Source organism: Sorex araneus, chromosome 3 (assembly GCF_027595985.1).
Source record: "Sorex araneus isolate mSorAra2 chromosome 3, mSorAra2.pri, whole genome shotgun sequence".
Lineage (NCBI taxonomy): Eukaryota > Metazoa > Chordata > Mammalia > Eulipotyphla > Soricidae > Sorex > Sorex araneus.
The window spans coordinates 151,309,986-151,323,676 of NC_073304.1; the positions used below are offsets into that span (position 1 = coordinate 151,309,986).

Consider the following 13,691-nt stretch of genomic DNA (forward strand, 5'->3'; position numbering starts at 1 on the left):
GGGAGGGGTTTAGTTGGGTAAATAAAAGCCCCCCAACTTCTGCCATTCTTTATAAAATCATTTTCAAGACGAGCACTGTGCATCTTGTGTGTGTTTGTGGCGGGGGGGGGGTTACCTTGGGTGGACGGGAGCCTTAAATAGGGCGCTGCAGGCTGCTCCCCGGATCGGAGAAGACCCAGATCTCCCGCACAGCGCCCAGCCCCTCCGCAGCATTGGGCGCCGCAGCGCCCCCATCCCTCCTCCCCATCGAGGCATCCGGGAGCCGCAAACTCCGCTCCCGGGGCGTCTGCACTGAGAACTTTGCCCACAAACGTCCCCAGGGGCACACGCAGGAGAGAGGTTGCACCGGGCGGCCCTGGGGTGCCCTCCGGCCGGCCTCCCCCCGCGCCCGCCGCGCCGTCTCTTGGTCGCGCTTGCTGCAGCCCTCCCGGCGCCTTTATTTATTTATTTTGCACCAACAGGGTTGCTGCAGACTCATTCTCGCCTGGTTTAAAAAGAGAGAGAGGAGGAAAAAGAGAGAGAGAGACATGCTTCCTGGCTCTGGGCTCTCCCTGGGTCTCGGCGGCCGTGGTCGTGGCCGCAGCGGCAGCAGCAGCGGCAGGGGCGGGCGGGTGGGCAGCGGCGGGGCGTGAGGCTCCGGGGGAGGCGCGGGGGCCCGCGGGGCCGCGGGAATGGGACAGGGGCCCCGGGCCCGCACCCGCGCAGCGCCCCGCTGGATGCCGCCCTCCAGCCCCTCGGGTAAGTGCCCTCCTGCCCCACGCGGGTCTCCCCACGCTGCACCCCCGCCCAGGCCGCCTGCGGCGCCCGGGCCCCGCAGGACTTTGAAGGGAAACTGAGCGGTCCCAGGCGTCCCTGGGGAGGAAGGGGACCGCGAGAGACCTCCAGCTCTGCGCCCCGTTCCCCAGCCTCTGGGGAGGGCTTCCTCTTGGGCGGAAGGGTGGATGTTCCAGAACTGTCTCGGAGCCCCCTCCCCACCTCCCTGCTTCTCCGACTGGCGCTCTGCAGGGCGGCGGGGCGCTGGACGCAGTACCCAGGGCATGGAGGGAAAGTCCCTCTGACTTGCAGGGGGGAGGGGAGGAGCGGAGCCGGACCCCACACCCTTGTCCCCCATCAGGGGCAGGAAGAAGTGGTTCTGACCCGTGGGCTTCCTGCTAAGTGGCTGGTGGCGAGTCCTGTGGCGGGGAGACTGGTGGGTGCAAGGGAAGTTGGGTGATTGCATGAGATGCCTTGTTCAGTGAAGGAAAGCTGTGTACGCCCCATCCCTGGGACTCCCAAATCACATCTCCCATTCCCAATCCCCGCCCCAGCAAGTGCTAGGGACTAAAACGCCTAGGAGTGGAAAGGAGGGCTATTGGGTGGTGAGGCCACTGGGTGATGGGAGCTACTGGGTGACAGGAGAGCTACTGGGTGACAGGGGCAGCCAAGTGACGGGGGCTGGGTGATAGGGGGCTGGTGATGGGGGGACTGGGTTATTGGGGGCTGGGTGATGGGGGACTGGGTGATGGGGCAGCAGGGTGACAAGGGGGCTGGGTACAGGGTGACAGGGGGGCTGGGTGACAGGGGCAGCCGGGTGACAGTTTTCACTGCGTTTTTGCTGAATGCTAAGCCAGAAGGATGAGCTGAGACTGCAGCAGAGGGAGTGAACTGTCAGGTGGACTTCGTGGAAAAGACAGCAAGAAAGTGAGAGACACTGGGATGTCCAGCCAGTCCCTGGATCACTCTCAGCCTGCTCTGTGTCCCTATTAGGTGGAGCCATTCCTCCTTGGTCACAGGCCCAGTCATGGCTCTTCTGGCCTCTGCACTAGCTTCTCTCTTCCGTAGCTGCATCACACCAGCTCTGCCCTTCTAGAGGTGCAGAGTGGGAAGGAGAAAGGGGAGAGGCCCCCCACATCTCCCCAGCCTCTCTGATGCACTGCATGCAGAGGCACAAATGGAGATAGCCTAAAGCCTGAGTGCCCTGCTGTCAGCACTTGCAGCAGGAACTGGCCGCCTGCTCTCAGGGACACGGCTATATATTCTCTCCAGACACTCCCTGCTTCCCTTGGAGTCCCCAGGCACACCCCTTAGTGGACCCTGTACCCCTGCCACCTCACAGCTCTGCAGTGGTCAGCAGAGTTGGTGCTCTTTGATGTTGCCCACGAACCAGAAATCCACTTCAAGTTGGCAGGCTATGCTCACCGCCTGTGCCCAAGGGGGTCAAGCTGTCCCTCAGCCCCGCCCTGGGCTGGATCACACTCCCTCAAGGAAGGAGAGAGGAACAGCCAAAACCCCAGGGCCAGAGCACAGAACCCAGGACTAGGCCATTTCAGATCCCTCCCCACCCCCACACAACACTGGGGGTTCTGTGAGGGATATCAAGGGCCCTGGTGTCCTGTGCCACTTGCTGGACGCAGCCTGGCTGCCATCCACGCTGGCTCTGGGAGGCTGAAGGGACTGAGGGGCAGGGCTGAGCGGTGCAAGTTACCCAGCCTTGGGTGACCCCAGGATGTGACGCAGAGCCGCGTGTAGATGATACGGGTCAGCAGCTACCAGGGAGAGCCGCCTGATCTCACTGGACATAGGGGGAAGCACCTACCAGAGGCTGAAGCCACTTCCCCCTGCCTCCTGCCTTGTTCCCCCAAAACTCCCCTCAGAAATCAGGTCAGGCCATGCCCGGCACATACTTGGCCTGTTTTCCAGGGCTGGGCTGGGGAGAAGAGTAGAGGTTACCCAAGAAGGAGCCCCCGAAGGATCCAGGGAAGAATTCCGAAATGCCAGAATTCCAGCTGGACAGTGCCGGCCTGCCTAATCCCGGTCTTGTTCAGAGGGGCCCTGGGGTCATCATCCTTCGAAGCCATTTTCCCTAAAGGGCCTGTTCCCATGTGTTTCCAGGATCCAAGCAGGGATGGCAGCAGCTGCAGCCCTGAGGCTAGCCTGGCCCCCCTGGCCACTGCTTCTGCTCCTCCTGGGGGCCAACAGCAGTGGTGGCTGCCCCACGCTATGTGACTGCAGCTCCCAGCCCCGGGCAGTGCTCTGTGCCCACCGGCGCCTGGAGGCCGTCCCAGGGGGCCTCCCTCTGGACACTGAGCTCCTGGACCTCAGCGGGAACCGCCTGTGGGGCCTGCAGCGGGGCATGCTGTCTCGCCTGGGCCAGCTACAGGAGCTGGACCTCAGCTACAACCAGCTGTCCACTCTTGAGCCCGGGGCCTTCCATGGCCTGCAGAGCCTGCTCAGCCTCAAGCTGCAGGGCAACCGGCTGCGCATCATGGCGCCCGGGGTCTTCGCTGGCCTGTCCGCCCTCACACTGCTAGATCTGCGCCTCAACCAGATCGTCCTTTTCCTGGACGGGGCGTTCCGAGAGCTGGGCAGCCTCCAACAGCTGGAAGTGGGCGACAACCACCTGGTGTTTGTGGCCCCAGGAGCCTTTGCAGGACTGGCCAAACTCAGCAGCCTGACCCTCGAGCGGTGCAACCTCAGCACAGTGCCTGGCCTGGCCCTGGCACGGCTGCCTGAGCTTGTGGCCCTCCGGCTGCGAGAGCTGGACATCTGGAGGCTGCCATCGGGGGCCCTCCGGGGGCTGGGCCAGCTAGAGGAGCTGGAGATCCACCACTGGCCATCTCTGGAGGTTCTGGAGCCGGGCAGCCTGATGGGCCTGAATCTCAGCATCCTGGCCATCACCCGTTGTAATCTGACCACAGTGCCCGTCCAGGCGCTGCACCACCTCAGCTTCCTCCGAGTGCTGGACCTGTCCCAGAACCCCATCTCGGCCATCCCCGCCCACAGCCTCAGTCCCTTGGTACGCCTCCAGGAGCTGCGCCTGTCAGGCGCCAGCCTCACCTCCATCGCGGCACACGCTTTCCATGGCTTGACAGCCTTCCACCTGCTGGACGTGGCAGACAACGCCTTGCAGACCCTGGAGGAAACGGCCTTCCCATCCCCAGACAAGCTCGTCACGCTCAGGCTGTCTGGAAACCCCCTGACCTGTGACTGCCGCCTTCTCTGGCTGCTCCGGCTGCGCCGGCACCTAGACTTCGGCAAGTCCCCCCCGGCCTGTGCGGGGCCGCAGCACGTCCAGGGGAAGAGCCTGAGGGACTTTTCCGACATCCTTCCCCCGGGCCACTTCACCTGCCAACCAGCCCTGATCCGAAAGTCAGGGCCGCGGTGGGTGGCGGCCGAGGAGGGTGGTCAGGCCATCTTCTCCTGCTCGGGCGACGGAGACCCGGCTCCCACAGTGTCCTGGCGGCGACCACAGGGGGCCTGGCTGGGGCAGGCCGGGAGAGTGAGGGTCCTGGAGGATGGCACGCTGGAGATCCGCTCTGTGCAGCTTCGGGACCAGGGGGCCTATGTCTGTGTAGTAAGCAATGTGGCTGGCAACGACTCTCTGAAGACCTGGCTAGAGGTCATCCCTGTGGAGCCAGCCAACGGCACGCTCCTGGACCCCAACATCACCATGCCAGGCATCCCTGGGCCCTTCTTCCTGGATGGCAGGGGTGTGGCCATGGTGCTGGCTGTTGGCTTCCTGCCCTTCCTCACCTCAGTCACCCTCTGCTTTGGCCTCATCGCCCTCTGGAGCAAGGGCAAAGGCCGGGTCAAACATCACGTGACCTTTGATTTTGTAGCACCTCGGCCCTCTGGGGATAAGAACTCTGGGGGCAACCGGGTCACTGCCAAGCTCTTCTGACCTTTCCTTCCACGCTAGGAACCCGGCCCAACCAGCTTCAGATCTCAGGGGCATGCAGAGTGAGTGCTGGGAGCAGAAGCTTGTCAGGCCACACAGAACTCTGGGACTCCTGCTTGCTGCCCACCAGCCTGGCCGGCTGGCCTGTGCTCGAGCAGCCCATGAGGATGGCGCTGTGTCTCTGCTCTGCAGGCCCAGGGAGCTCCAGACTCTGCCCTGCCTGCAAGGCTGCAGACAGAACCAGTGACCCCTCCCTCACCAGCCCCGGGTCCCAGGGGACCTCAGATGTGGGGCGCACCGCTCGCCGACATCCTGCTTGGCCAGAGGAGGAGATGGGGGAGGGGGCAGGATATATTCTTATATGCATGAGCCCCACCATCTGCCTGATGTCATGTCATTAAACCGGTGGCAGAAATACCTATAACGAAATGGGATTTCTGGACTTTCTTGACTCCAGTTGCCCCCCTCACCTCTGTCCAACACCCCTTCTTGCTCTTCTGTCAGCTCCCTGGTTCCCACAGCTTTGCCTGACAAAATAAGGCTGGGAGATGGCCTAGCGAGGCAGCACACAAGACCTCTTTGGTTCTGTTTGGGGGTGAGGCCACTCCCAAGGGGTCTCCTCCTGGTGCCTCCATGCTCAGACCCTGCAGTACAAGGTGTAACCCAGGCACCTGGTAATGTCCTGAGGGTCTCCAAGGTGATACCCAGAGATACTCGGAGACCTTGTGGTGCCACGGATCGAGCGGGGATTGCCACATACAAGGTGAGCACCTAAAGCCCTGTCTGGGTACCAACCCGTTTCAATGTCAATCTTTTTCTTCTTCATCTGGGATGGCTAGGAGGGGCCTCTGCAAGAATCCAACCTGAAGGCCACAGACCCTTCCCTTTCTTCTCATTTATTTGCTTAGTTAGGAGGTCACACCTGACCAGCATGCTCAGGCATTACTCCTGGCAGTGCTTGGGGGACCATATGAGATGCCAGGGATCTGACCCCTGGGGGATCTGAACCCTGGTCCGTTGTGCCCAGGCAGGTGCCCACTGTTCTTGATGGCCTCTCCCCACTATTCCTGCCTTGCATAGCCTCCGTGCCCCAGGGGAAAAGCAAGAAGGAAACTCCCAGGAACGGAGCCAACAGAAGCCACAGCCTGCAGCCCTTAAGGCTGGAGACCCAGGCGGGCAGTGACATGCATGCAGGGAAGAGGGGCAGGCAGGCAGGCTGACTAGAGAGTTTCTACTCCCCTTCCTGGCTCCTTGTTGAGGCCAGCCACACCCCAGCAGAGGGCACAGTCTGACAGAGACTGCCAGCAGAGAGAGAGGAGATGCTGAGAGCAGCAAAGAGAGGGGAAGATGTGAGGAACTCTGGGGACAAGGAGGCAACCTCAGCTTCATCGGCAGGGGAGGAGTGGAGGGAGAAGCATGGAGCAGGGGAGAGGCAGAGAAAGGCACAGCCGCATGGCCCTGAGGAGCCTCCCTGCAGCACCAGCCCATCTTCCTCATCTCTCCTCCACCGAGCACCCCCTCCCCCCCAGCTCATTTGCTGCTGCCTTGCTCAGAGGGGACTCCAGTTACTGGAAGCTTCCAGTGGGAGCAATCAGATATAGTGCAGGCTTTGGGCAGGAGGAAGGGGGCAGCAGAGGGGGATGTGCAACCAGCAATTAGGAGGAGGGCCAGAGAATCCCAGGAACCCCCTACTGCTTACAGCTCCCCCAGAAAGGTTGAGACCCCCTATTTCCCCTGTCTTTAGCCAGCAGTTCATTTGGTTGGGATTTGGGGGTCAGGTGCTAGAGGTTCTCACCCAGTTGCGGGCTCTGCAATGCAGAAAGGGGCCTGGGCGGCGCTGCTTTGCAGCGGAAACTTCCAGCAAGCCCCCCCAGGCAGCTAACAGATGGCGCCTTTGAGCTGAGTCCCCAGGGACATTCGCTGTCCAACAGACACAGCGCAAGGCACATGCCCGGGTGCACACTGACAGCATGGCAAGAGGATGGGACAAAGAGGGCCAGAGATGGGTGCTGGTGGGGGATGGGCGGGAAACAGGCCTCTCAGGTGTGAGACCCTGGGTTCCCCGGCCAATACCAGGAAAAGAAAAGGCACAGTGAAGCCGAGACAATGAATGTTAATGCTTTTATATGCTTTTATTTCAGTCGATGAACTTCATCTATTATTTTCATGTCAACATAAAAATTGGTAGCAAGATGGTTTACATGTCTTTTTCATATATATATTATATATTGCTTTTTGGGTCTCACCTAGCGATGCTCAGGGGTTACCCCTGTCTCTGCACTCAGAAATTACTCCTGGCAATGCTCAGGGGACCATATGGGATACTGCTGGGGAATCAAACCCATGTCAGCTGCATGCAAGGCAAGCGCCCTCCCTGCTGTACTATCACTCTGGCCCTACAGTGTCATTTTTAATCCAGCGGAGTTTATACTCACAGCACATGTGAATTTGCTCACAAAATTTTCACCGGAAAATGTCATTTGTACTTAGATTTCAGAAAATTCCCTGCTGAAGGAGGAGATTCACTCATCCAAGTAGTACAAACATTAAGCATTTTCCAATAACCAAGACAAGGGATGCTTTAACATTTAAATTTATTAGAATTACTTTCCCTTCCTAGAGGGAAGTTTCATTCCTGGAGCCAGAACACAAAGGTTAGGATATATGTTCAGGAGCCAGAGAGATAGTGCATCAGTGCATGCAGCCAACCCATGTATGACACCTGGCTCCCTATAGGGTCATTTGAGCCTGCTAGGAGGGATTGCTGAGGGGAGAGCCAGGAGTGAGCCCAGAGCACTACTGGGTGTGGCCCCAAAGCAAAAAAATTAGAATGCTTGCTCAAATCCCAGAACTGCATATGATCACTGGAGCATTGCTAGGTGTGGCCCCCACAAAAATAAAAATTGCATCCCTAGTGACACTATCCTCCTTACAAGTGCTCAACAGACAAGCACAGGGAGGCGAAGCTTCCATCACTACAACCTTGGGCTGGGGCTTCCTTGGCAGAAGTGGGACAAGCACCGAGAAGCCTCTTCCATGGGGAGAATGCCTGCGCAGTCACCCCACTTTGCCTTGCTCATCCTTCTTGTTTTGTTTTGGGGCCACTTCTAGGGGATTCAGGATTTACTCCTAGCTCTGGGCTCAGGGATCACCCCTGGAAGGGCTTATGGTGGGAGAAGGAACCACATGTGGTGCTAGGGATCAAACCCAGATTGACTGTGTGCAAGGCAAATGCCTTCCCTAATGCACACAAATTTTGCGGAATAATTTTGAGGGGCCAAGTCTATTACAGCAATATTATTGGAATGAGCCCATGGCTCGTCCAAGGGTGGGAAAAAAGTCTTAGTTCATGGCAACGGCAATCAGGTGTGCATGTGTGTGCTGCCAAGGACACAGGCAGGTGCTGTGTGTACACATGTGGGGGATGTTATGGTCCCCACAGAACGGGAACCAATCTGATGGAGGTGATGCCCTGAGTGAAACACTAGCGGGAAAAGGACAAAACATCTCGAGGCTCTCTTCTATGCTGAGGCTTCATATGCCATAAGGCCTTATCACCACTGCTCTATGACCGTCCCCCACCCCGGTCTCTGGGATAGGTCACAGGGTGACCCTCAGCCCAAGCAACTCGGGACAGCTCTTCTCAGGGCGGGGGGCAGCAGCCGCCTCTCGCTTCCCTTCATCAATCTAATGTCTCTGATTCAAGAGCTACCAGGCGGCTGGTTAACTTCCAGTCTTCATCCCCTCTCTTTCCTCCCTTCCTAGTTTTTCTCTGCCTTTGAGAGTCTGCAGAAAGGAGGAGAAATTCCAGGTATCAAAGGTATAGAAGGGAATTTCTGCTGCTAGGAACAGTCTCTCATGATTCATACTTTCGTGGGTCCTCCACTTGATAGCCTCTCTGGCGACAGAGGCAGCATGGGAATTTCAGAACCAACAGAATCATCCATGAGCCAATTCGCTTGGAGGAAACCTGGACTCTGTCTCATTCAGCCCTCCCTGCCCACATGTCCACTCACCAACACAGACCTGCTGAGAATCCAGCTCACAGGCGTTTGGAACCAGTGATACTTTAGCAACATGTCAGCTCTCCTCCTTCTGACCTTGACGATATTCTTTCTAATTTCTTGTTTCCTCTGCTGTGTGAGGGCACTGACTAAAGGGAGAGTCCCGCAGGGTAATGATTCTCATTATTTTATTTTATTGAGTCTCAGACCTGTGAACTCCTGGTGTGACCTATGAAGGTAGGAAATTCAAATACTCTGCACAGTCATCCAGCAACTCTCAGGCTCCACAGGATGAGGGCAAAGATCTCTTGGGGGCTGCAGCAAGGAGGGCATTTGCTCTGCACGTGGCCAATCTGGATTCAATCCCTAGCACCTCATCTGATTCCCCAAGAGTGGCCAGGAGTGATCTCTGAGTGCAGATAAACCCTGAGCACCACCAGGTGTGGCTCCCAAACAAAATTCTCTGCCATGAAAAGCCTCAGGTGGTGAGTGGGACAGCTGAGGGCTAAGGTTGCCATGTGCTCCCCTGGGCTCATTAGAAACCAAGGAATGGCCGAGAGGAAGGAATAGCAGTGTGAAAGAGATGTCAGAATCTGGGAGAAGACACACTTTCACTGCCCCTGGCCCTGCTTTCCACGGCATCCGGCTCTCGGGGAGAGGGGGGAGAGTGGGCAGACGCTTCCTCGAAGCAGTCAGGTCCCAAGTCCTCTTCATCCAAAGAGCTGTATAGGGCAGCTGGAGAGGCTCGGGAGAATCTCCTGGGTCACCATCCACCCAACTCACCCATGACTGAGCCGCAGGGCTGAGGAAAAGCCTTGTCTTACACATGGGAGGCCCTGGGTTTGCTCCCCAGAACCATATGCATGCACACACGTGCACGGACGCAAGCGAGCGCGTGCGCATGCACACACACACGGACTGTGATGAGTAGTACACACACACACACACACACGGACTGTGAGTAGTACACACACACACACACACACACACACACACACACACACACACACACACACACACACACACACACACACACACACACACACACACACACACACACACACACACACACACACACACACACGGACTGTGACGAGTAGTACCAGCCTCAAGATAAGCACCTGACCCACTTCACTGGTTCCTGCTGATGAGACAAGTGTTTGGGAGGAACGAGAGACACCTATAACAGGCAAAATAAGAAAGTAAGAGTATTTGAGGGGCCAGAGCCATAGTAGAGCAGATAAGGCGTTTGCCTTGCACGTGACTGACCCAGGTTCAATCCCCAGCATCCCATATGGTCCCGAGTTGGCCAGGAATGATCCCTTAGCACAGAGCCAGGAGTAAGCCCTGAGCACTGCTGGGTATGACCCAGAAAAAAGAAAATAAAAGAAATGTTTTCAAGATGAACAACGTTTGAATGCTGTCCAGAAAAGGGTCCTGTGTGCAGCCCCAGCTCAGAGGTACAGAAGCCCTCTCTGTTTATTAGATCTCCTTCCCTGCTCTGGGTACTCAGCTGCCCAGTGACTCGGGACCTTAGGTGGGCTGGTCAGTATCAGCTATGCTGAGCCCTGCTCAACGCACTCCAAGGAGAGAGAATGAATTCTTTACACGGAAAAGGGGAATCAAGAAATTACGATTCACCCAAGCTCTATCTCTTCATAATTTTTCAATCCCAACTTGGGCTCTTAGAGAGAGGGTATGGGGAAAAACTTCAATTACACATGAGTTGAAAGTGAATTTGGAATCATCTCAGTGGAAAGTTATCCCTTTTGAGGCTGGAGTGACAGTATATCAGGGAGGCAACTGCCTCGCACGCGGCTATCCAGAGTTTGGACCACATATGGTCCTCTGAGTCTCGCCAGGAGTAATTCCTGAGTGCAGAGCCACAAGTAACCACTGAGCATTGCTGGGTATGGCCCAAAAGTAAAACAAAACAAATAACAAAGAAATGTGAAGGTCTGGAAAGAAAACATAGCAGGTTAAGATTTCCAGCATTCTTATGGTCCCTAAGCTCTGAGCCAGAAGGAGTAAGCTTGAGCACTGAAGGCATGGACCCCAAACCAAAAAAAAAAAAAAAAAGAAATGGGAGTAATTCAGGGCTGGAGCGAGAGCACAGCGGGTAGGGCGTTTGCCTTGCACGAAGCTGACCCGGGTTCGATTCCCAGCATCCCATATGGTCCCCCCAGCACCGCCAGGAGTAATTCCTGAGTGCAGAGCCAGGAGTAACCCCTGTGCACTGCCGGGTGTGACCCAATAAAGCCAAAAAAATAAAAAATAAAAAATAAATGGGAGTGGGGCTGGAGCAATAGCACAGCGGGTAGGGCATTAGCTTTGCACGTGGCTGACCCAGGTTCGATTCCCAGCAACCCATATCGTCCCCCAAGTACCGCCAAGAGTAATTCCTGAGTGCAGAACCAGGAGTAACCCCTGAGCAATGCCGGGTGTGACCCAAAAAGCAAAAAAAAAAAAAAAAAAAAAGGAGTAATAAGTAGGGTTAAATGAAACAAAATAAAGTTGACTCCTTAATTCACACCTTTACACAAAGATAAATTCCTGGTAAATATATGATATTTACATATTTAAGAACACCATAACAATATTTAAAGAAAACACAGGAAGAATTTTTAATAATATTACCTAGTAGAAGGCCCTTATAAATTACATGAAACCCACATGTTATCAAAGAAAATGTTGACAAATTCACAAATTCAAGTTTGCTACACAAAAATAAGAAATATTTACATTGCAAAAAGGTCACGAAAAGCAAAGCAAGGAAGACAGGACAAACCAAGAAAGAAAAAGTAGGTTTATAGGCAGGAGCAATAGTACAGAAGGTAGGGTGCTTGCCTTGCATATAGCCTACCCAGGTTCAATATCTGGCATCACATATGGTCCCCTGAGCATCGCTGAGAGTATATTCCTGAGTGCAGAGCCAGGAGTAAGACCTGAGCACCTCCGGGTATAGCTCAAAAGAAAGAAAGAAAGAAAAATAGGTTTAACTTCTACAGGAATAAAATAAATACTAAGAATTAATAACGAGTAAAAAGCATGTGAATAAACAGAAAATTTACAAATAACTTCCAGTTAAGTATTAAAGGTGCTCAACCTAATTTATAAAATACCACATTGTCAAAAATCATAATTTGACTATGATTGTCAAACAAGTCCTTTTTCACAGCACTGGTTAGAAACTTTGGCTGAAGTCAATAAGGCAATATTTTACTGTACTTATCAAAATTCATATCAAACATTGCTAGTGGAATTTTAATGACAGAAATCTTTATAGGAGAATCAGTATTTGCAGAATTGAATCTATCTGGTTCCAAGTAAGCTCATTCACCAGCCACGATCCAGAGACTCATAAATAAATCTTAAAAGAGATCAACAAGTGGCAGAATTTCTCCTAGACCCGGGTTAGGGCTGGTCCAAGACACTTTGGAAAAAGGCAGGCGAGACCTGCGCCCACCCAAGCAGAACCTCTGCAGCCAAAAACCTTCACACTCCACAACTGCCGCCATGCCGCTGGCCAGACTCCACTGCTCAGACAAACCTCATCCAGAAATTAATCTGTTGAAAAACTCAGATTTACACATTTTGTGACTGAAATCTCCAGGCTTTCACAAAATTGGGGATGGGATTCTTCCCCAATCTCCTGTACTTCTTTCTTGAAGCCCTGGATGTCACAAACAAGCCCCAAAGCTGCCACCCAGTTTAAAATTTAACTCCCAACCGTATTACCCTATTAAAAAATTTTGGACTTCCACCATCTCAAATTCTACAACACCGATAAGCAGGAGGAGCACACCAGATTGTATGGGATGTAATGTAGAAGGCAACCAATCTCGATTAACAAAATATAACCACAGAAGGCTTAACTTGCAACAACATCTTAGTAATCTCTTATACAAGGACTTAATAGCTCCAAGGTGAGATACAACAAGCTTCACTAACTTTCTTCTAAGGGAACATTGTTTGATCATCCTTTCAGCAAATTATTTATAACAATCAATATAAAATAACTTTTATTTTAGGGCCTGCTATGGGAACAGGCTTAAAGAATGGTTGGAAAAACTGGAAATAATGGTGGTGGGCCTGATGGTCCTGGGATTGGTGTTGGAATATCAAATGTCTGTAACTAAACAGATGACTTAATGAGTTAAACATTTTTTTAAATGTTATGTATCCAAAATTTAAAAACAAACCATGCCAAACTTCTCAAATCTATTATTTGTCTTCCTCAGTATCTATTGTATAGCTATACAAAAACCAAATGAGAGCCAGAACATAGTACAGCCAGTAGGATATTAGGGTGCTTGCCTTGCACATGTCTGATCCTGGTTTGATGCCCCCCACACTCTATGTGGCCGTCTGACCCCCACGAGAAAACTGTGAGCACAGTCAAGTGTTGCCCCATAACAAAGAAACAAAAAAGCCAAATGAAATACACTTAAGATGCAATATGGGGGCTGGAGCAATAGCACAGCTGGTAGGGTGTTTGCCTTGCACACGGCCGACCCGGGTTCAATTCCCAGCACCCCATATGGTCCCCTGAGCACCGCCAGGGGTAATTCCTGAGTGCAGAGCCAGGAGTGACTCCTGTGCATCGCCAGGTGTGACCCAAAAAGCAAAAAAAAAAAAAAAAAGATGCAATATGATGTTAAAGGACTGACTGAATAGAATTTATTATATCCCTCCAGTGTGCAATGAAGACCTGGGGTGATAATACCAGGGGTAAGGCATTTGCCTTGCAGGGGGTCACCCAGGTACTTACTATTCTGGGGAATCCCATTTTGTCCCCTGAGCCTGACAAAAATGGTCCCTGAACTCAGCCAGGAGTAAGCCCTGAGCACTGCCGGGCGTGGTCATCCTGCCCCCACACACTCCAAGTGAAAAAGAACTAGGACCAGTGTACAATGAAAGTTGCTATGAGATAAGGATATGAGGTAAGAACAGCAGCTATGGGGGGCTGGAGCAATAGCACAGCGGGTAGGGTGTTTGCCTTGCACGAAGCAGACCCGGGTTCATTCTCA

At 53.9% G+C, this 13,691-nt stretch overlaps 1 protein-coding gene across 1 annotated transcript; it reads left to right on the plus strand.

Annotated features, from left to right (window-relative positions):
* The first annotated feature begins 243 nt into the window (after positions 1-243).
* LINGO4 (leucine rich repeat and Ig domain containing 4) lies at positions 244-6,852 on the plus strand. The gene is made up of 2 exons (XM_055130695.1): positions 244-738; positions 2,872-6,852. Exon 2 carries the CDS (start codon positions 2,885-2,887, stop codon positions 4,658-4,660), a length of 1,776 nt encoding a protein of 591 aa, XP_054986670.1. The 5' UTR covers positions 244-738; positions 2,872-2,884; the 3' UTR covers positions 4,661-6,852.
* Positions 6,853-13,691: the final 6,839 nt, after the last annotated feature.

What these genes read in the sequence shown, in the direction of transcription:
- LINGO4 (XM_055130695.1), top strand. Translation starts at nt 2,885, where the DNA reads ATGGCAGCAGCTGCAGCCCTGAGGCTAGCCTGGCCCCCCTGGCCACTG.